The 25,184-nt window shown below is 46.1% G+C and overlaps 1 protein-coding gene across 9 annotated transcripts in view; it reads left to right on the top strand.

Annotated features, from left to right (window-relative positions):
• The window catches only part of SMOX (spermine oxidase), a 111,292-nt gene that overhangs the window by 40,700 nt on the left and 45,408 nt on the right, over positions 1 to 25,184 (top strand). For 3 of the 9 annotated variants that reach the window (XM_025216036.1, XM_025216027.1, XM_025216031.1), the window contains exons 1-2: positions 42 to 75; positions 14,241 to 14,299. The exons of 1 other annotated variant lie outside the window; for it this stretch is intronic. Coding sequence is in view for 1 of the 8 variants with exons in the window: in XM_025216035.1 (XP_025071820.1) it covers positions 14,257 to 14,299 (43 nt within the window). In the remaining 7 variants the exon portion in view is untranslated. Of the gene's footprint in view, positions 1 to 17; positions 76 to 13,421; positions 13,502 to 13,818; positions 14,005 to 14,240; positions 14,300 to 25,184 lie in introns of those variants that run through there. 5 more of the 9 variants (XM_025216035.1, XM_025216033.1, XM_025216034.1 and 2 more) reach the window with 4 other exon arrangements.

The following is a 25,184-nucleotide window of genomic DNA, read 5'->3' as shown; positions in this document are numbered from 1 at the left end:
GGCGCCGCCGAGCCGAGCCGAGCCGAGCCCAGCCGAGCCGCACAGGCGCAGCCCAGCCTCCGCACCGAGAGAGAGGTACCCGCCCACGCGCGCGTGTGTGTGTGCGTATATGTGTGTGTGTGTGTGTGTGTGTGTGTGTCACGAGACACCTGCCTCCTCCCTCCCCTCCCCTTTGTGTGCATGTATACATATAGAGGTGTGTGTCGCAGACAAAGCTGGCCCCCGTGCCCCCTGCGGGGGTGCAGCGTCCAGCCCCCCGGCCACCAGACGCCGCCGTGAAGCTGCGAATCTGCTCCCTGCTTAACCCTGATAGAAATAAGGAAACCACTCATGAGATTATTGACCTTTTTGGCTGGGGATGGGTTGTTATTGTTGGTGCGTGTGTGCGTGTGCGTGTGTGTGTGTGTGTGTGAAAAGACGCGTCGTGCCATTTTGCCAAGCGGGTACAGGGCACGCGCCGTCTCCTCTTTATGTCGATACACGTCGGTGCGCACGTGGAGGGATGGATGGATGGATTTGGTTTTAATCGAAGAGTTTCTGGTGGACAAAGGTCGAGTTCACCGAAACGGCAAGGGTTTCGTTGCCGGGTCTCTTCTCTGCCGATTTTATAATAGGGTGCAAATTTATGCCGGCCGACAAGTAAGTGTTATAATAGTTTCGCCCCAAGTGCTAGTTTCTCTTCTCCTTCAACCGAGTTGCGCTGGGTCAGCTGAGACCAGAGTTTGCCCTGGAGGGACTGGGATGATGATAATAGGGCGCTGTCGTGACGACGGTCCATCTTAACGTAGCCCAAAATCTGCCGTTCTGACGCGGCTTGATCTTTCATCTCCTACTTCCAGGAACTCCATTAATAAAAGGAAAGCCCTTGATGTGCGCGCGTTCCTATTTCGTTCCCGATCTGCCATCAAGGCAAAGGTGGAGATGATCTCATCCCATCCTCGCCTCGCGTTTCGCGATGCCTGTCCAGGTTGAAAAGCAGAAATTACATGCATCGAATCGCACATGTTCACTTCCTGATCTGCCACAAACGCAAGTTTGAGGCCAGAACTCTGTCCTTACTTCACCCTGCTGATCCGAAGCTTACTTAATATGTAAGGGAGCGTACTTTTCTGAGAGTAAGCAGACAGGTCGAGTTAAGGACATAGTGCCTGCCTTGGTCCGTCGCAGCCTATTGTGTAAGAACGGTGTGTATTTTCAGACTTTTACACACTCTGTTTATTGACTTAGTGATAATACTTTGCTCTTATAGCCCTTTCTCTTTGAAAGTATTAGGCAAACTCAAGTTAAGGCTTTTACAGCATCCTGCTGTGGCTGGTGAGAGGTCTCCCTGTGTTTCAGTTGGAGAGATGGAGGCACTGAGGCAGGGATGCTCCCCAGTGGAGTTAGGATCATAGGTAGGACGGTAGCCCTTATTCTTTCCTTAGCCCACTAGATCAGCCACTCCCAAACTTTGCTGCCCCCCTCACAGCACCCATTTATACCCTGTCGCAGGGCATGTCTACACGTGCATATACAGTGCAGTAATTATTGCATGGGAGTAAAGTTACACCCAAGTCAGCCCACACAAACAGGGTTATTGTGCAGTAAGGCGTCCGTACTGCGCAGTAACTATTGGGAGTAAATTTGCTACCCGCATCATGCATGTAGCAAACTGACTCCCAAGTTGGCATAAGTTGCCATAATTACTGTGCCGTACAGGCGCGCACATGTAGACGTGTGCCCATACTGCGTTGTGATTTTCGGTTACTGTACAGTAACGGTGCAGGTGTAGACGCGCCCACCTTGAAGCAGTTACGGTAAAGTGACCCGGCAGACCATCATACTCACGCACTGTAGTTTAAGACTGGACAAAGATTTTTCCCCCTCCATTGATGTTGCCAGTCCAGGATGGAGCTGCTGGGGGATGTTAGCATTTTAATCTCTGAAGAACCATGCCTGCTGAAGGATAACACGGTACTGCAACGAGTTCATTATGGTACTGCTGAAATGCAGCCACCTCTGGGGAAGAAAATAACAATCAGCTTGCTTGGGATGGAGAAATCTGGAGGGACTTCCAGTTCGAAGAGTGTCATAGGACAGGGGTAGGTAACCTGCGGCACAGGTGCCAGTTCGGCACGCGAAGGCATTTTGTTTTGCACATGTACTTCGGGGCGGATGGTGGGGAAGGGGTCAGGGCTGTGATGCTGCACAAGGATCACGGCTCGCCTGCCGTCTGCCCCTGGCGTGCCAACATCTTACATGTCGAGGTTGCGGGTGTTTTTGGCACTCTACCCAAAAACGTTGCTGACCCCTGCCATAGGATCTCAGTAACGTCTGTGCTGGGCAGACAGGATGCCTGCTTTTCCCAGGCTCCTTGATAGGCCCTTCTGATTTTCAAGTGCATGCTTGGGATTTGTTCATTTGTCTAAGCAAGAGCCAGTGTTTTGGGACTAGCTGATGAGACAGTGTTTTGTCGTAACACGTTCCTGTCTGATGCAGACAGGGATGGCTTAGGAAGTTTGGAGGGGGTTTGCAAGATAACTTTTTGGTGTACGTAACTGAGTTGAACATTAAGAGTGCAAGGGGATCTTTTCACCCATCTTTACTGTCTGCTGCAAAAGGAGGGCCTGGTAACATGGGGTTTTTTTTTTCAGCTCTAGTAGTTGATTTATATCACTTTACATTTTCAAGATCAACTTGCTGAGAGAAAAAAAATCGCTGGAAACATATTTATTTATTTTTTAAATGAAAGCCTCCCTGCGCCTTCAGATTTCTAGTCGTCCCAAGCTCAGGAGCTTTGATCCCTGATTGTTAAAGCACCAAGTCAACCGTACATTGGCTGCTGTTGTGTGAATACTCATTATATCAAAATAAAACATAATTGCTTCTGTCCCGTGATCTGAGTGCCTTGTAACAGGCATTAAAAAGAATCTGCTATATTCACAAATGTAACAGCATCTCTTTGTCTGTGCAGCCACAATTAATCAGCCAGGACATGGATAAATGTAGTTATACCCTTGCCCATGGCCACAAATACCAATCCTTTTCGTGCTTTCCCTTTCCAAAAGGCAATGAAAATACAGGGAAATTAGCAGCTGTACAAATAATTGGCCTTCTTGGTTCTGCTGCCAAAGTTGGGGGGCTGGGAGGGACAATTTTTTTCTTCCTGACATGGATCTGGTAGAGAGTAGACCTGAACCTGGGTCGCCTTGCTTTGAAAGTTTAAGAGGTCCACGCAGAGGAAGCCAGCATGAAGAGGAGTGCCCGTTAGGTGGTGGGAGTGAAGAGATGTAGGTTCAGATCCTTTTAAATGAAGAAATTGAGTCCAGGTTTTTTTTCCCCCCAGTGCTTTTGGGTAAAACTAGATCTATTGCTTTGACTAACAACTGGCCGAATTTGCTGCCTAGGCAGCGCCCGGAAAAATGCTGCGGAAATACAAGGCGAAACATTTTGTTGTTTCCAAAACATTTCTTGCTTTTATTTTTTGCTGAAACAGCAAATTAAAATCCATTTTGTTTCCCCCTTTCCTGCTCTCTGACATTGTATCAGTGTTGGGTACCTCTCATTGAAACATTTGCTGTTAAGGAGTTCAGGTGTTTTCTATCTATTTTGGGGGGGAATATTTGACTCTACATAAAAGCAATACTTGAATTTTGAATAGCCAGCATGAAATGTCTTTACAGATTGCTGTTACTATGGTATTTCCTGCAACAAATTCCAGGAATACTGTAATTGGTAATGTGAACTACTTACAAGATAAGAGTTGGATGGCAAATCTTGCAGTATGGTGGCTTTGTTTGAAGCATGGGTCGACTCTAAAAAAAATGCCATTGTGGGACTGTCTGTGAATTTAAATTTCTCAGCAATGCCCTGCAGATGTGTAAACATGTTTTGGGAAGCCCCTGCGGTTCCTCAAATGGCCAAATCTCCAAGCTCAGCTAGGCTCCGAAAGCCAAACCTCAGCTCTTTGTATAACCCCTGATAAAGATTCAGCAGATTAAATAACTCCCGAGATCCCTTTCCCTTCAAGTGATCCATTCTGTAGAGGATCCGGCTTGTAGAATAGGATCCTTAGCTTGCTTAATGTTAGCTGCATTTTCTCTATGGGATCGACAGCACCAAAGCCGGCTTTTGGCAACAGAGGTTTATTGGATATGCTGGCGCCTCTTTGTTAACATAGTGTTTTTGAAAAATGGAGCATCTTCAATAAATTGTATTTAGTGTTTTCCCCACACCGTCAGTTCTCGATATGCCACAATTTTTTCTGTTGACAACCTAAATCCACATCGCAGGTGTTAGGGGAGAAGATATGGGCAGTGGTTTGGGTGTTTAGTGCCTGGGCGGGCATGGGATCCAGCTTTAAGATTGCAAAAGATAAGCACTTGAGCTGGGCATTTCTCTAAATTGATCAGCAGCAACGTCCTTAATGCCAGTTATTTTAAATGGGCCTCTTCAGGCTTAATCAACGAGCTGAACTGAGTAGTTCATTACTCTCCAGAGCCATTGTTTAAGGTTTTCGGCAGATCTCAAGAAGACAGAACTGCATTCATTGGGACTTGGACTCGTGCTTTCAAGGTTACTTTCAACACCGTGGACATGAGAAACTTTTTTTTTAATGCGTCCTTATGTTTTGCAACTTAGGAGAAATTCTGCAGCCACAGAGCTGCGGGCATACCCAAGGCCTTGGCTCTAGCAGATTTCTTCTTCGAGGATAGTTTCAACATCGCCCTCTGAGATACGCGTTATCTCCTTTTTGCAGATAGGGAAACTAAGGCAGAGAGTTGAAGGCCACATAAGTCACAGGCAGAACTGGGACTTACAGGCCAGATTTGCAGCTGTTCGGATCACTGCAGTTGCATTGATTTCAGCAGAGCAACACTGGTTTTTTGAATGCTAGACAATCAGCTGACCTCATGAATTCAAAATCAATCCTACGTTTAAGTCATTTTGCTAACTTTTTAAGGGTTTGCTTTAAAAATGTGGTGTCATGCTTGACATCCATGGCTTACAGAAGATTTCTCCTTCTTGGAGTTAAAAAATTGCAGAAGGAAAAACTACTTGAAACCCTGAAAATGGACAATATTCTTTTATTTTTCTAGTTGACAACTAAATGTAAAATCGTGAATAGCTACTGAGGTTTTCAGAAGAATTGATTGTTCCCAGTTTGCTATTTTTTTTTCTCTTTAAAGACATTTTTAGAGGTCCCACTGGAATTAGTTAAATTTCAATCATCAAAATAAGTTACTGGCATATTTGAAATGCCACAAATGTTCAAGATAATGTGCGGCTGGTCTTATGCTGCGGAGAAAAAAAATCTAAGCTTTTATTTGTAAGGTTTGGGGTCATCATTGAAGTACTGAGCTGCAGCTACCGTGCAGCTGAGCTGTGGAGAGAATAGTCAATGCTATTTTTGCAGAGACCTGAAAGCTTACAAAATCGTCCTATAATCTTGGCCCAATCCTAAACCTGTCGTTTGTGAGAAGGGAGTCCTTTTTCTCCCCATGTAGTTAGTGTAGCTCAGCAGAATTCATCTTGCAGGATAAGTGGAGCATGTTAAAGCAATGGATCTGGGCCTTTCAAGAATGCCTTGTACATCGATGGGTCTGACTTTTTAATGCCTGTGATATTCCAGCAGCAAGAAGCATTCCCCTCTCACCTTGCATAAATCCAGCCCAGAAGTGAGACATTAAACCTAGTCCAGAAGATCCCCTGCAAGATCTTTCTCCAGTGGTTGAGAGCAGCACGAGTGACTTCCCTATCTCTTTCAGGGGTGGCATAGCTGGGCAGGGCATGCTTCTTGGGAGCACTATGCAGGCGGGAGAGACATCTCAGCCTGTATATTTAGTGCATCAGGACGTTCTTGTGCAAGGATCTGCTTCATGTAACTGTATGTTATAGTCTCTTGCCCTCTGGACATACAGGTTTAAATTTGTAAAAGCAGCCTCTGCTTTTGAATGCTAGGTTTTGGGTTTTTTTTACACCTGGGATCTGATATGCCGAGGTGCTCTCGTTTGCCATTCTTACTGCTTTGATGCAAAGTTGTGTGCCTGCTTGGTACGTCTGAGAACCGTAAACACCTTGTGAGTGCGCCTGACCCTCTAAAAAGGAGAGGCAGCTATTGACAATTGGAGCTGCGGCAGGTCTCTGAATGAGGCAGAGAATAATACCTTGGCCTTGCAATTTGCAGTGTGCGGCTTGGTCTAGGCTTTTGAGAAAAACGCGTGGAGGATCAGTTTAGTATTGCAAAGATGAAGTGTCTTGAACATCTAGGGAACTTGTGGCCATCAGCGGCAGCTGAGTGGGGGTCTCCAGGATTGCACTTTTGAACATCTGGCCCACAGAGCCATCTTTTCTAGCCTATAGGGCTCCTGGTAGACCTGGCAATTTGGGGTGGAGGACCCTTCTGCAGAATTCAAGGCAATGGCTCCCTTCTTTTAGTGACAGGAGTGTGTCCGATGGCTGTCCCTACCCAGCACCACTTACCCTGACACTGCTGCTGCCATTTACTCTTGTTGCCACCACCAAGTCTGGACCTGGCCTTTGGAGGAGCTCAAATCTGGCTTGGGTGGGGGTAGGGTGAGTTTGACACCCCTGGTATGAGCAATTAACATTTTGCCACCTCGAAAGTTAAGTTAGTAATGAATGTCCCAAGGTTGTGCCAGGGCCAGGGTTTAATGTGACTGGTCGGAAAAAGGAGATACAATTCAAGATGAGAGAAATGTGCAGATGGTGCAAAATTCAGTGTACAAAAAAGGTTTCATGGAAGTTCAAGTAGCACGAGCAAAACTCCTTCAACAAATTTATACCGGGGCAGATGTAAATTTGCTGCGGAGAAATGCAAGGCGACGCGTATTGAAAAGGCCAGTTCGTGTTACTCGTGCTTCTTACTAGGTTGTACTGTGCAACTAGTAAGGAAAAGAAATCATTATTGCTGTGAGCAGCTCTGTGTAAATCTCAACTCTGCATGTATGCAGTGGCAAGTCAAAAAAGCAACAAAAAGGTTATGTGGCATAAGGCATAAGATAAAAAGCAATACTGAAAATATAGCATCCTTATGTTACCCCCTGAGATGCTCTCGACTGAGCTGCCGTGTTCGTTTCTGATGACTCCATGTCAGAAACGAGGTATTGAGTGACTGGTGATGAAAATAGGTAGAGGCAGAAAGCAACATCCCCGAATGGAGAGGCTGCGAGGAATGGGATTGCTAAATTTAAAAGGAAATAGGGACATGACAGGATAAAAAGAAAGTTTCTCTTGACACTTTTGGATAGTACTGGCGTGAATGAATGTTTGGGTGAATTGGAAAGTCAGCAAATTTAAAACGGACACTACTGATTTTTAGGCATCAGTGCTCTGAGAAGTTTGCTGTCAGGAAATCATCAAAACCAAGAATTTGGTAAGCGTTTAAATGTAACGGTTAGGTATAGATAATGCGTATAGCTAATGAGAACATCGACAGTTATGTTAGGTAGAAAAGGGCACCTGAGAGGTAGAAGCCTCCTGCTTTAGTCAAAGATCGGATGATCCTTTGGTTGTCCAGCTCGGAGTTTCGTGTGTCGTCTTGTGTTGCTGGCCAGGCTCAGAGACAGGACGATAGGCTGCTATTATGGTAGATCCTGGATTCTTTACAGGGTTAGGTTCCTTACCCCCATGCAAAGGTGAAGGGTTTGTGAAGTAGCCTGGAGTACATTTAATGATGACCAACAGCTGCACAGGAGCACCGAGGAGCTCCAGCTGAGTGGAGAAACAGCGCCCTTCCAAGTAAGAGCTGCCGCAAACAGCTGAGCTGCTTGTGCATCAAACACAGTACTCATAGCAAACTAAGCACATTGCCAACCACGTGGGGATGATCCTGATTCAGGATTGTGGGAGTGCCCAAGAGCAGGGCTCCATTGTGCTAGGTGCTGAACAAAAAGACCATTCTGTTCTAGTTAGTTTAATATGTAAGCACGATGCAAAATCGGATCCTCTGGTGGGATTTTCTGCTTTATCATAGCTAGTTTTCTATCAGAGGATTTTCAGGCCCATTGTTAACACTGATCAGTTCAGCCCCTTTTCACTTTGTACCTTCCGCATGGTGAAACGGGGTTGTAAAGTGTGCGGGCCGGGAGCGACCCGAGCCCTTTTCCGTGCTGCACGCGGGCTGTGGCCAGCAGCCCGGGCACGCCGGGTCAGAGAGGGAAGGCCGTCGAGCTGGAATTAGGCACAAACGCGTAGCGGTAGTTTCAAAGATTGTTTACTTACACCGAGATGGCAGTGGTGCAGGCTGGAAAGCTTGCTTGAGTTGTGGTTACAGACAGACAAGAAAACAAAACTCGAACCTGCAGGGCACGAGGGTACGTCGCAAAGGGTTTCGGCGACGGGAAGATGAAAATACGAGGGTACGTCGCAAAGGGTTTTGGCGACGGGAAAATAAACCTGTAGGACTCGAACCCGGGTAGAAGAGCTCTGAGGCCGGTCGTAAGGGCTCACACGAAGCTTGCTAGGCTCCGTGGGTTCTTCTGTTCACTCACTCACACGAAGTTTGCTAGGCTCCGTGGGTCCGGTTCTCTTGCGCGCGGGAAGGGATACGTCTGGATTGCGCTCGGCGACGGGGAGAGGCTAGAGGTTGATCAGACCTCTGTTGCCTGCTTTAAATGCACTGGGTTCGTAAGGATCCGCAGCGCTTAGAGATCTTCACACAGCGTGAAGTCTCCTCCTCCCTTGTTCGTGGAGTCCTCCAACTTGGGCGGAAACCACTCAAGCCTCTTATACGGCTAGCAAGCCAATCACTAGCCGCCACGTGGGAATAATTTAGAACTGGCCAATAATGGGACTCGAATTAGCATACAAATGGCAGGAACTCTTTGCAACGAGCATTTCTGTGCTGCAACAAAGAAATGCACCCTGCAAAGAAAGCTTCAAATTGGCGGGAAATTCTCCCTTGCACCGGGGTTCTCTTTTGCAGGAGAAAACTCCACCGTGCAAGGAAGCTGCAATTTAGCGGGAACAATTTAGCAGTGCCGAAGCACACAAAAACAAAAATCACACCCTTTGGGTTGTGACATAAAGTAGTTCACTGATTTCTGCAGGGTCCTTTGGCAGAACTAAGGAAGTGGAGGGATTGGGGGAGTGATGTTTTTATACCCATCCCTTATTCTGTTAGGTTCATGTGTTAATAAGGATTGGCATGAAGGGTTGGTATTCATTGAGTTCCCTGCATATGCATGGTACCTGGTAAGCAGGGAAGAAGAATTTAGACAAGCAGCATACCAATGCAAAGCTTGGGGCATACAAGCCAAGGAGCAGACAGTGCTGGAAGTGGGACCAGTATTGCCATGGTAAGCAGATAGCCAGAGGTTTATTACTGTTAAGCACTGATGTTTTGTTCGGAGCTGTTATTATAAGGCATAAAATAGATTCCAGCCCTGAAGATCTCATTAGCTGACATATTTTGTGAGGCTGCAAGACCCTAGTTGTGGGGTATAGACTGAAAATGGGTGGCTGAAGGGTGGAGGAGAGAGAGAGAAGGGGAGCAGTAGGGAGTTTGCAGCAGTGGTGCTGAAATGCAGCAGTGACTCCTGTACACATGCAGAGGTAGGGGTGCACTGATAGAGATTTTGGGGGCCAATACCAATAGCTGATTTTTAAGGAGGCATATCGGCCAATACGTATTGGAAAAGATATCATAGCCGGGCAGCTTGAAGAGCTGTGTGCATCTGGTAAGGCCAGGGGTGGGCAAAATGCAGCCCATGGGCCAGATGTGGCCCACCAGGCCATTATGTCCAGCCCGCGGGGCCCCTGGCTGCCTGTCATGTGGCCCTTGATGGCTTGCCAAAACTCAGTAAATGGCCCTCTGCCTGAAATAATTGCCTGCCCCTGGGTAAGCCTGTTGTGGAAGGGGATGGGGAAGGGAAGAGGCATGGCGGGGGGCAGATCAAGGACCCTGCGGTGAGGGAGGAATGGGCTGGGGCTGGAGCAGGGGCTGGGGCAGCGATTGCGTAGCCGGGATGGGGTGGGACGTGGGACGGAGCTGCAGCTTGTCCAGGGGTTGCGGGGATGGGGGTGGTGGCTCCCGCCGCTGTGCGCATCCTGGGAGGGCATGGGGGGGCTTGTGCCCCCAGATTGGTGTGCAGGGCAGGGCGAGCTGCAGGCTGGGGCCGGGGCTGTGCTGGGCTCTTCCCGGTGGGGGCTGGGTCAGGCTGCGCTCGGGGCGGGTGGTGGTGGCACTGGAAGGGGGCCTACAGAGAGGGGGGCCTGCAGCCACCCCAAAATTTGCTGTAGCCCCTCCTTCCCCCCCAGTCCCCCTCCCAGCGCTGGTGTCGCCTGCCCCAGCCCACAGCGGCAGCTCATCTCACCCCGTCCCACACAGATCGGGGGGCACATGCCCCCCCAGGCCTTCCTGGGGTGTGTGCAATGGCAGAAGCCACACCCCCTCCCTGTGCCCTCCGGTTGGTTCAGCTGCGGCTCCGTCCCATGCCCTACCCTGCCTGGGCAGCGCCTGCCTCAGCCCACTCCCTCCCTCACCATGGGGGCCTTGATCCTTCTCTCCCCCTCCCCTTCCACCACAGCAGACTTACCAGCTGCACGCAGTTCTTCAAGCTGCCGGGCTGTGCTCCTCACCGCCTATGTGCTGTGCTGTGGCTGCATCCATGAATGGGCATTCATTGGTCAAATTATTGGCCACATCAAACCGATTTCCCATACAGTTGATTTTCTTGATATCGGTGCTGATCTGTTATCGGACCGATGTATTGGTGCACCTCTACAGAGAGACTGCTCTAAAGCACTGTAATTACAGCGTGCTGGAGCAGACTTGATTGAGTCTGCTGGAGCGCGGTAATTAGTAATTACCGCACTCCAGCAGACTCTACTGTCATGTGCATCAGTGCCCCCACGCTGAAAATTGGTGGCGGGGGTGCTTTACACTAAAGTTGGTTCAAGAAGCTTTAGGTAGAGCACCTGCAGTGACATTTCAGTGCGGGGACGCTGATGCACGTGACACTCCAGGCATTTTAATTAGTGTGGTTATTGGAGCCGTGCTAATTAAAGTGCCCCCCCCCCAGCCTCCCAGAGCATGTCTATTAATGCCCTATGATCCTTTGAATATTGGTGTAGTAAAAGCAAGGGGCAGTACTAAACTGTTCCTATTAGCAAGTGAGAGCTGTAATATTTTTTTCTTCATCTTTCCAGCTTCTATTCAAATGCATTTTTCACAAAATCCTCTCATTTGTGTTGCCCCAAAGGATTTCACTGCCATATTCATGTTTCAGAAGGTGAGGTAAGAGCCGCTCTGGGACACACCTCTTTGTGTGCTATTTTTCACGTGGTACAGAAATGTGTGCATGAATTACGGTAGAACCATAACCGTTCGCCCCTCCGTCGCACGGGTATCGCAGCCTACGTGCTCTTTTATGACAAGGCTGTTTAGCTTACAGGCGTCTGTGGGCCACACCAGTGAGGGCCACATGTCTTCTGGACCATGCCAGGGCAAGCCTTGGGCCCCTGGGCTGTGTGGGTGCCCCCACTGCTGCATTGCACACCTGTGTGGACACCCCCCCTAAGCCACTGCATTTTAGGATCTTAATAAAGCTAGTCTGATTGTAGTTTGGACACTTCTGTTTTGCCCATTTAAACTCTCCCTGCAATTTTAGTTGGATTGTGATATTTTACACTTCCTTTCCCACACCATTATGTACTACAGCGTCCCTGCTGCATTTCACCCTATAGACCTAATATTTGCACATCAGCAGTGAATAAAATGATTCCCATGTTCATAAAATTAGTAATATTTTTGTGCGTTGGGGTCAGAGGTTGCATTTAAACATAGGTGTGGCAGAAGGCGATGTCTGAAGCATTGCTTGCAAAGTTAAACCATTAAAAATGCCAGTCAACTTTTCTGGCAACGCTTAACTATTTGCTTGATGAAGATGGATTGCTATATCCTTAGAAAAAGGATGCTAAGTGGCAGTTGATTAACAACATGCGCAGTCCCGTGGCTCGCTGAGGGCCGTGTGCTGTTAAGTGTGAATGGATTTGATCTCCTTTTGGTTCCAAGAGGACAGATGTCCACATTACTCAAAATGCTGCAGTTGGCACTAGCTGAAATCCTTCTTTTGGTCGTGTTGTGCATTAGAAATGCATAAAGGAGGTGACTTTAAAGGTCAGCATACGTGGCCCCAGGGAAAGGTGAGAGCTGTCCTGTAAACTGAAAAGCGTCAAGGTCTTCATGTGCAATTATAAGAAAAAATGTATGACACAGAATGTGTTTGTTCAAGTGAAACGTATGTGTTTCCGCTTAGGGAATTAAACTCCGGGAGTGTTCAATTTTATTAAAAAAAAAAAAAAAAATTTGACCACTTTTTACTAACTGTAGTACTAATTATTCCACATTTCACTAGGAAAGCTTGGTGGGGGGGAGGGCAGGGCACAGTTGCATACGGGTGTGTCTGTACTGGGAGACTATATCTTGAGTCCGCGGAGGGAGCTCGTGCCTTTAACTGTAATCTGGACATTCCTGAAACCCTTGTTGAGGCTACAATTGCTTTTGGTTTACCCTGGGGATTAGGCTCTGTACATCAATTAAGAACTAGTGCCACCCGAGCCCTTCTGAAGCATTGTGCGCCTTGTGTGAACTCCTCCAGGGTTTCATCGACGGCTTTCCTGTGGTATTTGTGCCTTGCCACTTCAAACAGCTGTATTCGCCAGCATGCACACTGGTCTTTTCATTGTTTTCTTTTGTAATTTGAATTGTTTTCAATGGACTCAAAGCTGGTAGCAGCTTTTCAGATCCCGTCATTTATTTAACCTGAATATGGACAGCGTGAAGTTCTTCCCCCGGGTGCCTTCGCCAGCTGTATGGAGGGAGGAAGGGTGGAGCGTGGCATGTTCCAGCTTTGAGTCTTGCTAGCAAGAGCGGTGGTTGAAACGTGTAACTTGGAAAAAAAATTCAGGCTTGTCTCCATGGGGAACTTTGTTCAGAATAAGGCAGAGCCTGAATTTAAAGCCCTCTATTAATTTCAGGTCGAGGGGAACAACCCTCACTTTTTCTGCAATAAGAATGGCTCTTGTGCAATAGCTAGTTTGGGCTTTTTTCCTGTGGAAGCAAGCCCAAAGACCACCAGCTTAGCTTTTATGCACCACTGAACAACAGACCAACACCAGAGACTTTGTGGCTGCATTTGATTTGTGGCATGCCATACCAGCGAGTTACCGTTGTGTCGCGCCCTCCGAGTCCCCACCCCGTCTTACCTGCATGCAGCGATAGCTTGTCTGCTGTGGGTTTCTCAAATGAAGTTCATGTACTTTCCGTCAAAATTTATCTTGGTAAAAATATTCCCTGTCCTCCTAAGCAATACCCATCACATTGGGCTCCCTTTTTCAATTAGTAGTAATGCAGTACTACCATTTAAATACTTCTAACAGTGCTAATAATAGAAGGGGAAAATGCTCTTTCTCTACAGAACTGGTGACGCTAGTTGCTTTGGATCAAGAGGCTATCTAGATCGGAGGAGACCAACCCATGGCACGCATGCCGCATGTGGTACGGGCAGCCGCTCTGTGTGGCACATGGGTGAATCGGGGAGGGAGCGGGCAGCACAGCAGTAGATAGGGCAGGAAGCAGAAAGCAGAGCAGCAGGTTGGGCTGGGAATGCAGGGCAGAGAGCAGAAAGCAGAGCAGCAGTCAGGCAGAGGAAGGGGATCAGAGTGGCACTGAGGGACGCCTGCCAGGAAGGTTGACCCCACCAATGGAGATCGTCATCTGATCTGTCCTTCCCAGGCGTAGCACTGTATGCGCTTGTCTCTACTGAATCGAATCTTGTTGATTTTAGATTACCTCTCTTGATTTTTTTTTTCCAGGGTTATTTTGAATTCTGATCCTGTCCTCCAAAGCACTTTCGGCTCTTCCTGAAAATCTGTCATCCGCATACTTTATGAGCGTGCTCTCTATTTCATCACCTGCCTTGTTAATGAAAACGTTGACTAGACCCAGGTGCAGGACAGACCCCTGTAGGCCTGTACTTGATAAGATGTCTCATTTTGAAAGTAAGATTTTAACATGTACTTTAAGAGCAGTCTTTGCACCCACCCCCTGGTGTTTATGCCTGGATAATCTTCCTTCTGTTTGCTTATAAAATGTAGTGAAGGGCACTGAAAAATGTAATAATTTGTTCCTTACATCCTTTGTCAAGTATTGAACAAAGTACCAGCAAAGAATATCTCCCTCTGTCTGTATCGGTCATATCTGAACACTACCCTTTTCATTGATTTTTTTTCCCAAGGTGGAAAGGGACCAGAATGATGATGAGGTCTGCCCCATTCACACAGGAGATAGAAACATGTGAGTTAAACCAGTTTTTTCACAACTTTCATAACAGGACAGCTGCCACCTGACGACTCCAGAAGATCAAGAGGAAGCTGGCGTGGTGCCACTCTGGGCTTGTAATAAAATTAAACTATTATACAAATGTAGTCTTCAAAGCAGCCTTTGAACCAATACCAATCCCCCTTCTGCAAATGCTTGAGAAATAAGAAACACATCAAATCTGGACCAGATACTGGGCAATTGCTTTCGCTGCCTACGTGCTATTACTTGCATCTAGCTGGTTGTCTAATTGGATAATGGGCACTACACTTCACGACTCTATAAGCATATTATGTTCAGTCTGCTTTGAAGTGGGGCAATGCAAATGTTTACAAATAATCAGCAGAGGACTAAGATGTCACTTTGCGTGCTGCATCACTTCACTTCTCCTGTGAGCTGCCCTGGGCAGGGAGCATACATCTGTGTCTGTACTTCTTAGATGAGCTTTTTAAAGTCCTAAACTGGGAACTCTAAGCATTATTAGATCCTGTCCATGCTTCTGGTACAGTTATGTTTTAAGAACTAAACTTGATTGTAAAATGCTTTTATTAAAAGTGTACGGTGCCACACAACAATTTAAGCTCAGTTTAGAGAGCACAGAAGAATACCATATAATAACATGATGCCCTGATATACTACACTTTGCATTGCATGTAAACCCAGAGCTGTTTCATGGAAGAAAATGCAGTGTAAGCAGGCCCAGAACACCTGCAAAGACCCAAGTATGCTTATTGAAACCATTTGGCACCTCCAGAAATACTCAAGTATTTTTCTTTCCATACTGAGATAGAAGATGATGGCGTATAAAAGACGTACCTGTTTGAAAAGTGTTATAGATGGAGTCAGGGGTGTAGGCTGTAGCCGTGTTGGTCTAAGGACATAGGCAGACAAGGTTCCTTGGGTGAATCTGATATCTTTTATTAGACCAACCCAAATGGTTGGAAAATAATTATTTTTCTGCTTGTCTGCTTATAGATGGAGTGACATGTATGAGTGCAAGCATAAGACAAAATGAAACTTCTAGGAACAGTTAATTTGATATATTTTTGGATAGACGTGAGTGCTGTTTGTTTTTTTAAATACACAACCATCCAGCACACATTTTAATAGGAGAACCCTTTTCAAGCGGCCCAGGTCCATACTAAAGGCATGTCTGTGCTGGGAGGGCCAGGTCTTATTTTACATGAGATGCCCGAGAGGATTTAGGTGTCCACCTGTGATTCTGTTCCACCCAGCACGAGATTCGGAAAAAACACTCGTGTCTCTTTTTGTAACTTGAAGAAGGGCTAAATACTGTTTCACTTTATGTACCTAAATGGCACACGTACAGTCACACACCTGCAGATTGGGGCATTTATGCAGAGTTTGGAGTTCTGTTTTGTGCCGTGGCGGGGTCGGGCCTCCTACCTTTTAGCCTGCTAGCCTAGTGCCCAGGGTACTTGCCCAGAGAACTTGGGACCTAAATTCTTGGTAAGCCTCAACCAGAGGTGTTTTGAACTTGCATTCCCCAGCAAAGTATTTAGACCACCAAGACACAGACTAGGCAATGCCCAGCCTCCTCTTGAAGCTGACTCACTGCACCTTGCATTTATTATTCATAGGCTAAGATGGGTGGAGAGCAGTGGAGAAGTTCCCATTGGGCACAAGTGTGCTGACTAGAGCCCTCTTCCATCCAGGGCAGCATCCATCTCTCAGAACCACACACACTCCGGCGTGCTCCTTTCCTTGTCACCCCACATACTTATTTTGGCTGCCCAGGGAGCCAGCTTCAAGAAGAGGGCAGGAGAAGGGTCAGGATAATATCTAAGCTGGGGTCTGGTGGGAAGAGCTCTTGGCTGAAAGCAGGAGATGCAGGTTTAAATCCTCATGGGGGAGAGGAGGGGCCAGTGTCCTGCTTCCTGGGTAACTGTCCTAACCACTTAGCTGTCGGGGCTATGACGTGGGAAGAGTCCTGTGCTGCTTGACACCCACTTGTGATTTTTCTGTAATTAAAATTTCGGGTATTTCAGGGATTACCTGCCCGTATGACCATACCTGGATGACCTTGTTTCATCACATAGCCTCCTGGCCACAGGGGAACCCTAATGAGAGTGCGTACATGCTTGAAGTCTCAGAGCAGAATTGCCTACTGTGTCTAAGGGCCAAAAACTACAATTATGCTGAGACACAAGGGCCGTTTGAGCACATAAAGTGAAACAGGATGGAGCTCTATTCCAAGCAGCTGACTGCTTTGAGATCAGAGACCTTCATCACTCAACAGGTACAGCGCTGGTACCAGCTGTGCAAAGTTCCTCCCTAAGGGGTGCGTCTACATGAGATGCTACTGTGCAGTAGCACTGGCGGGCAGCTACTGTGCAGTAGCATCTGGGAAAAAAACTGGTTACTGTGCAGTCATTTAATACTTGGTTATGCAAGTACTAAATGACTGTGCAGTAACAACTGTGCAGACTGCTGCTTGTGTAGATGTGGTCAAGGTGTCTTCACTCTGCTCCATAGAGAAAGGATGGATGGAGTCTCTGCTGTATTCCAGCTTTGTCTTCTGAGATTTGCTAACAAGGGTGTTGGTAGAGATGTGTAACAGGAGAAAGGATTCAGGTGCCTCTCCATGGGGAACTTAATCCATGACAAGGTAGGGCCTCAATGTGAAGCCTGGGAGCTCCCCCTTAAAATGGAAAAAGACACTCTTTTTTTGGAATAAGTATGTCCATTAGAGAGCCTCTTGTGGAATAATTTACTGGGATCTATTTTTCCTGTATGGACAAGCCCTAAGACTATCAACTTAGTTTCTGTAAGCCACCGAACAGCTGTCAAATGCTGGAAACTTTGTGGCTGCTGATGTAGACCTCATTTGAACATGCAGCTTATAGTAAAAGTGAATTATAGCTCTATATTATTCAGTAATGGTTTGTCCGAATCGGGTTAATCAACTGATGGCCGCACGCTTTCCGCTAGAATTCATCTTGATAATGTCTTCTGTGCTGTCCCAAACTAAAGCCAAATGAGTATGACTCTTTCTGATGAATTGGACTTTCCCCACTGCCAGCTTTCATTAATAACATCATACAGGCTAACCAGCTGTACAGTGCAGTTAATAGAAGGGAGAAGAGTAGAAATGGTAAGAGAATTCAGAAATGGAGTGGAGTATTACATTGCCCACATGACTTATTTCATTAGCTGTGTCTCGGGGAACAATACTGGCAACCAATATCTCACTCTACCTGCATCGCTGTTACTTGGACACACTTAAAATTTTCATGGATGTATTTGGTAGCTTTATTGATCTGAGACAAAAAAGAAATGCAAAACTCTAGAACGTTTGGGTCAGAGATGATACCTTTTATTAGGCCAACTAAGAAATTGCAAAATATGTCTTTTTCTGCAAGCTTTTTCATAGAGTTTTTCAAGGCCAGGGTGACTGTGTTGGTAGTTTTGTCTGACCAAAGAATCTCACTCCAAAACTTCATCAAACCTGTAGCTTCTATCTGAGCACAGTCACCAGTTTTAGACAAAATGTTTCAGTATGTTTATTACATATGCCTAACCAACCTGATTTTCTTCTCTAACAAGGTGCTGGGCTTTGGGGATGGTGAGAAGGCAATGGATGGAATAGACCTCAACTTCAATAAGAAGTTATTTTTTAGTGTGTTCCAGTATAGTCTAGATCAATATAGCCTAGGTATTAGCAGACTATGTATTCCAATATAGTATAGATCAATATAGTCTGGATCCCAACCTCAAGTCATGACCCAAACGAGGGTCGCGGGGGCAATGCTGGCGGCGTTGCACAGAAGAAAGGAGACGTGCTGTGCGCTGGGAGCTCCCCTGCCTCTGTCCCCTAGGCTGCCCCTGCCGCCGCCGCCACTGTACTTTGCTCCCAGCAGTGGGATGTGGAAATAAAAAAGGTTGGGAACCACTGGTCTAGATTAAACTAGTATAAGGCAGGGGGGTGCTTAAGTAGTAGGATAAGTGTGTTTAGTGACTAGTTAGGATCTCAGTGTTAGCCTGGGAGGAGGTGTCAAGTTGGGTACTGGAGAAGTCTGTCCTGAGCCACTGCTGTTCAATATCGTCATTAATGACTTGGAGGATGGAAATGAATGTACAGGTGATATCAAGTTGGGTGGGCTAGCAGATGCTTTGGAGAATGGGGGTATACTCACAGGAGTCACAGGATGCGACTCTTCTCCTCCTCAAGAGTTGTGAGGCTTCACCTGGAGTGCTGGCTCCAGGTTTTGGGCACTGTGTTTCAAGAAAGGCACGGACAAATTGCAGAGTTCACATAAGAGCAAAAACATGATTAGAGGTCTGGAAAATGTGACATGCAAGGAATAGCTGGAAGAACTGGGATTATTTAGTTTAGAGAAGAGAAGATGGAGAGGGGATTTGGCAGTATTGCTGTTGCAGCCACAGTGGCGAGGGAATATGCGAGAAGCAAGGCTTGTCAGGCGTAGTATCTTTTATTGGAAGAACCATATAATTGGGAGAGACGTTACACAAGCTTTTGGGCACAAAATGCTTTTCCTCAGGTCTGGAAGAGCAGATACAGCCTAAGCTAAACACCAGGCCGACTCATTACTTTTGGTTAACTTTTATCAGGATTGTGGTAAAGGGGATCTTGATCGGTTGTCTTTTGTGTTCACTGAGGGCAGAACAAGAAGAGATGGGCTTAAATAGTAGCAAGGGAGATTCAAGTTAGATATTAGGAGGACAAACTGAGAGTACGGTAATTAAGCGTTGGAACAGACTGCCTACAGGGGTTACTGAATCCCCATCATTGGTAGTTTTCAGTGCGGACAACACAAATTGGCTGTCTGGGATTAGACAGGGCTGATCCTGCCTTGAGCTGGGAGTTGGTCTTCCCAAGGTCCCTTCCAGCTCTATTTTTCTATTATTCTGTTACATATTTTAGAGATGGCAAGGTCTTTGGATTGGAACATGGTGAAGCTTGTGATGGCCTTTCATTTCTGGGGATCTTATTTTATGGTATTGGACTGGCCCCCAAGAAAGCTCCTTGCCCATCACAGATGGGCTTTCTCCTTGCTGCAGAGGGTTTTATTGTGCTGGGAGAGTGGAGGTATCAATCTTGGTTTTCATTCTGGCTCAGGTCATTGAGCCCAAAGGTAAGGGCCAAGACCTTGACCTTGTTTTCCAATGTCATAGGGTGCCGTGTAGTGTCTCTTTAAAATGCTGGCCACCATTCCTGAAGGTGACATTGTAAAGAAAGCACACAGTTCCCCAAGCAAACACTTTTTCCTTCTATAGAAAGACTTGGTTGAGAACATTAATCAGGTCTCTTTATTAATGAAGGAGACTTTTGCTTCCTCCCAAGTTTTCAAAGCAAGATCTCCAAGTACAGAGACTGTTTCATTCAAGTGCAATTTTTTTTTCTCTTTAAACTGGAAGGTAGCCCAGAGAAAAACATCCATCCTCTGTAGGACAAGCCTTTATGGTCGCAGTGGAAAAACAAGGTGGGTCAAACTGGCTAAACAGGAAGGGGAAGCAAAAGGAACTTCACACATAGTAAGGAAAACTCTAATCTAAATTTAGAAAGAGGCTTCCTCTGTACTGCTTTAGATCTTCGTTACATTGGTGGCGTATTTTGGATGAAACAGCTGACCCATGTCTAAGTGGCAAATCTTACGGTATTTCTTATCAACATGCCATCTGATCTCTGGGAATGCATTCAGCTTCTAGTTACGAGTTTGGTGCAAGACTTGATGGACACTGGGGACCCTTTTGCTACAAAGGAAGTCAGGCTAGATTACTTACAATGCTTCTATCTGGCCTTCAAATCTTACGAATATTTTGTGCTCCTGCAGCACCTTTTTCATTTGAGGATCTTGGAGCCCTTTAAAATTTTTAATGAAAATGCTCTTTTGTCATAGTGAAATGTCATTCCCTTATTGCAGAAGAGGAAAGCAAAGCACGGAGAGGATAGTGTGTGACGTGTTGAGCATAATTGTTCCCCATCTAAGTAAGTGGAAATTAGATGGATGTATCATTTGTGGCTAAAACCCTCTATGTTTCTTAACTGCCATCACAGGAAATCTGTGGGAGAGGAGATAAAACAAAAGTCTTTTCATTCTCACTCTGCTTTGTTAACCACACGACCATTCTTCCTGCTGCTCTGAAACTCTCTTAAATCTAAAAGAGTTTATGCCGCTTAATTTGTCTCTTTCTGAATGAATTCTTGTCTAATCCTGCAAAAGAACTTGAATTAACAGTTGATTTAAAAATAATGCAACCCCTGATAAAGTTCTATTTGCTTAAACTGTGGCACGTCTCGGTACCCTTGAGAAGAAACTTTAATATAGCCACGTTGTACAGATGAATAATTATGGTTTTCATGCCTCCTGCCATACTGAAGAGAGTGGCTGTGGGGGGAGATGCCGTGATCTCAAGCCACTGCTTGTCTCTCTTGGCTTTATGCTGGCACTAGAGCTCCAGGATATAGTTTCATCCTCGTGCTCAGGTTGGGTGTAGGCAGTACTGTGGAAATTGCCATCTCTCGTCTTGCCCTGTGCAATGGTTGCATTCTTATCTCTCCTCAATCTTCTGCCTTTTCTCCCACCCTTTCTTCTTTTTTACTCTGTGTCCACGATCCAGGTGTTCATGAAGGAAAGTAGTGGCAGAATGAATGGTTTCTGCAGTATTACAGTGGGTAAACTTGGGTCTTTTGATTTAAGTTATTTTGCCTTTCCATAAGAGTGATTTGTTTAATTTTCTACAGCATCATTAAACAGTTTAAGGCTGAACATCATCTCATTGGCAGGTGTTAAAACCATGTACTTTTCGTATACAAAAAGCACACTCCTTGATCAGTATGGGGAAAATGCCTAACTTTCAAGTGAGAGGGCTCAAGATGGAGACTTCCTTCCTTGTTCCGCCTTGACCTAGTCATAGGTGTATTCGTACCGATCTCAGAAGCCAACCCGTCAGTCAAACCATAGGCAACGCTAGCTTTCCAGAAGCCTCTTTCCAATTCCTGCTTCCTCATCTAGGTGACTTTGTCTTGTAGGAGAGGAGTTGGTAACTTATGGCTCATGGGTCTAGATCCAGCCCATGAAGAGGTTGATTCTGGCCTGGAAAGGTCTGATCTAGCATGGGGATCGATGGCATAGGACTGCACTGTTTTGCCCATTCCCTCTACAGCGCTCCTGTCTGTGCAGAGCCTGATGCTGCGCCCCATCTGTGCCTCCCTCACTTCAGAGGAATTGTGTACAGTACAGTATCTTCATTGAAGGCAAGTGCAGGCAGCTGGAGGGGTAGGGGGACTTTGAGCCTGCAACCATAGCCAGGTCACAAGCTCTGGGATTTTACTTTCTTCATACTCTCTACTTTTTTGACACTAGTTACAGCGCACAGTTTTGAATGAGAGATTTTTTTTTTTCAAGAAAGCCGCAGACTTTTGGAGTAACCTGTGCTTATGCACCTGTTAATGATACTTAAAGCCGTATAGTGACAAGGACTGTGTTGTGGGTGTTTTCAGTCCTCAAGATAGTCTCTCTCATGCATCTAGTAAGAATATAAAGTTGTACTTCTTTGTGCAGTGGTATTTGGTGGGCTTTCAGAAGTCCAGGAAAAACATTAGCAAGGGCAGACCCCTTCTAAATACACACTTGCTGGATAGGACAGATTCTGCAGACCTGTTCCTGCTGCTGTGAAATTGCAGTGGCAAAAAATGGTATGGAATTTGGTCTAGGATATTTTTTGTTTGAGGGCCTAGTTCCTCTCCTATTTCTTTTCATTGTGGCTTGATTGTAAAGATGTGGTTACTGTTTAAGGGCGTCTGAAAATCACAGATTCGGAGCGTGTGCCACTTTCAAGTGTCACATAAATGGTGCTGTTTAAAGAGCCATGCTGCTATTTCAGTGCAGGTTGTTAGGTCTGGCTTCTAAACAGTGGTGAAAGACTGTAATGTCTTGACCGTACCGCCTTCAGGCAGCGTCCTGAAATGCCTGCAGCTCTGGAGTTGAGCTGGAACCTGTGCTGACTTCCAGCAAAAACTAACCAATTCATCTCCCTTGACAGGATGAGGAGGAGAAGTGAGAGGTCCCACTCAAAACTGAGAGCACATGTGAGCTCACTGTGATTCACATGAGAAACAGAGATCTGTGTTTATTTGATCAAGACCACATTGTATTTCATATTCCAAGATAGAGAGCCAAGGCTGACATAATTAAGGCTGGTTTTATCAAGTGAGACATAGTTAGCTGTATTAGTCTGAAGTCAAGTAGAAAGCATGACAGATCTTCCCCTTTATATACTAACCAAAGGATATATCTATATATAGCATGAGGTTTTGTGGGCTGAAACGCACTTCATCAGATGCCGTGAAAGATGTGCACAAAGCAGCGTATAAGGAGAGAGAAATTTGAATACAATAGGCAGAAGGGGGAGGCGAGGGGACAGTGGTGGTGTGCTGGTAGAGGCAAACAAGCAAGCCATGGGAACAAAGGTGTCACCAAAGCTGATCCAGATAATGGGATAAGAATTCATAGTCCCTGTTTAAACCATACTTAATGAAATCCAGTCTGTGCATGATTTCTTGCTCTGCAATCTCTTGTTCAGATTGATTTTTCAGGTTTAACCAGATAAACCCAGAGATTTTAAATAGGAGTCCGTAGTGTCAAAATCATTCTGAACGGTTGTGGTCTTTCTGAGCTCTTTGCAACAGAAGAATCTCTCCATTATTTGTAGGAAAAAACCCCAAGTGACAGCTAAGAACTGGCATTGCCTTGAGTCTGTAAAGGTCGAGAACCACTGGACTATGGCATGAAGCATGCCAGGTGGGTCTAACACAGGCTTTAGGGGCTGTGTCATCCTTTTCCTCTTCCAGGGCGTAGGGGAAACTTGCGTTTCCTACAGCAATAGGGCTGGACTAGACAAATTCACAAGCTGAGTTTTTCCCCTGTTTCATTGTTCTCCCCAAATCAGAGCAAGCCAAGCCTGGGCATTGAGCTGTGAGTGATAGCAGGGATCAGGTGATCCAGTGAGGTTCGGGTCTGCTGTTGTACCTCTCTTTTTTTATAGGACTCCTAGGAGCAAGCTGATATCAACACATCAGCATTAACTCACCTGGCTTTTTTTCCTCCTAGTCCCTGTTGTGCAGCTCAGGGGATCAGTGGGCGTAGAGGATTCACTGCCAGCACTTGCTCCTCTCCTAGGAGGTGTTCCTTGGAGAAGGATCTTGGAGAAACCTACTGACGGCTCAATCGTGCACAGTGCCAGGCAAAGAAAACACTGAGCCCAAAGTTAAGCCTTGCTGCAGCTGCAAAATCTCCCCAGACTACATCCTGTTTAATATTGTAGGCTCTGGCAGATTACTCAGTGGAGAACCATTGCATCACAGAGTCTGACCTCGTTTGATGGGTGGACAGGAGAGCATTTATAACAACTCAGACCACAGAACATAGGAAAACTGTTGTCTCATTCAAAGACAAGTCAGCAGCCTCTGGGCGTCGAAGAAGGTTGTATAAAATGAAGGTGGGGCATTTAAGCTTTTGGGGAAAGCAGGTTGCAGCTAGACCTTCCCCTAATGACTGTGCCATGCGTTCTTTAAAAGTTATGAGGTTAATTCTTAGCCCGCTCCTCTGGGAACCACTGCCGAGTGGTCATAGATGTCTAGGTGAAAGATATCTAGACAAAGCCTTGGGTGGGATGATCTACTTGGGGATGGTCCTGCTTTGAGCAAGGGGTTGGACTAGATGTGACCTCCTTAGGTCCCTTCCGGCCCTCATTTCTATGATGCTGTGGTTCTAGATGTGTGGACTGATGCCTTCTCTGGTGGAGGAAATCAAAGAATCGCAGCAATTTTTTACGGCCAGCCCTTCTCAGTGTATTTTGTCTGCAGCTTGGGCTCTTCTTTAAAGCAAGACATCTGTCGCTTTGGCTTTGTTTCAGTCCCAGAGCAAGTTCTCTCCTTGTTCCCATGAGTTAGCTAGGCACGTTACGTCCTCAGCATATGCTACCCCGAGAACCAAACTTGAAACCTAAAGCACGGAGCCTACCCAATTACATGGATTATTTTTCTTCCCGAGCGCAGAAGGGTTTAGAAAGTAAACAATGGCGGGTTTGATAAGAGCACTCTACACAGCCATGATTCATACTCCACGTGCTTGGCGTGACGCTCTTCAATTACTTTTTTTTGGCCGTTTTTGCTCTTCCGCTGGTTCCAAGCACTACATGGAAATGCCCTTTGGCAGGCAACCTGCTCTGCCCATGTGTTAGCTTAAAAATTGCAATAGGAACTCCTTTGACCGTGTGCCAAGATGCTTGGGGGCTTGTTAAATATCTTTGGCTTGTCAACGAATGGATTTAAAAAGTGGCTTTGGTGTGAATTAGCTTTTGAGCCAGTTCATTTTACCCTTGGGACATTTGAAGGCAGTAAAATAGGTTAGATCATAGTGGTAAAAATATGTGATGCTTTGATCAAAAGCACCATCTAATGGGCTGCCTGCCTTTTCTTTAAGACACATTGGGTCAGAGATCTTTTACAGACACCCAATTTCCGGTGACTTTTGGGCGTTTGTGTGGGTGGAGGGGCTTGTTGGGGCCAATGCTCTTGGCCAACAGCTGAGAAACGATTAGACCATTTGCTCCTATGCAGGGCTGTGATGGCTAAGAAGAGACCAGGCTGCGGAGCAGGTGGTATGTGATGCTTTTACATTTTTAACGCCATATGTTGAAGCTTAAAAACTCAATCAAAACTGTCAGTGCTCAAGATCATTCATAACCATTACTTTCCTGAAGCCCTTTTCTCTCCATGCTTCATAGTTTGCTGTTTTCCTCCCAGGCACGAATCACCTTGCAGTTACAAAATGTGTAAGCATTTCATGGACATGGAGAGGTGGCTGTGCTGCAA

The sequence above is a fragment of the Alligator sinensis genome, unplaced genomic scaffold, assembly GCF_000455745.1.
Source record: "Alligator sinensis unplaced genomic scaffold, ASM45574v1 scaffold23_2, whole genome shotgun sequence".
Lineage (NCBI taxonomy): Eukaryota > Metazoa > Chordata > Crocodylia > Alligatoridae > Alligator > Alligator sinensis.
The sequence above is the reverse complement of the archived record's forward strand: the minus strand, read 5'-3'. Positions and strand labels throughout refer to the sequence as shown.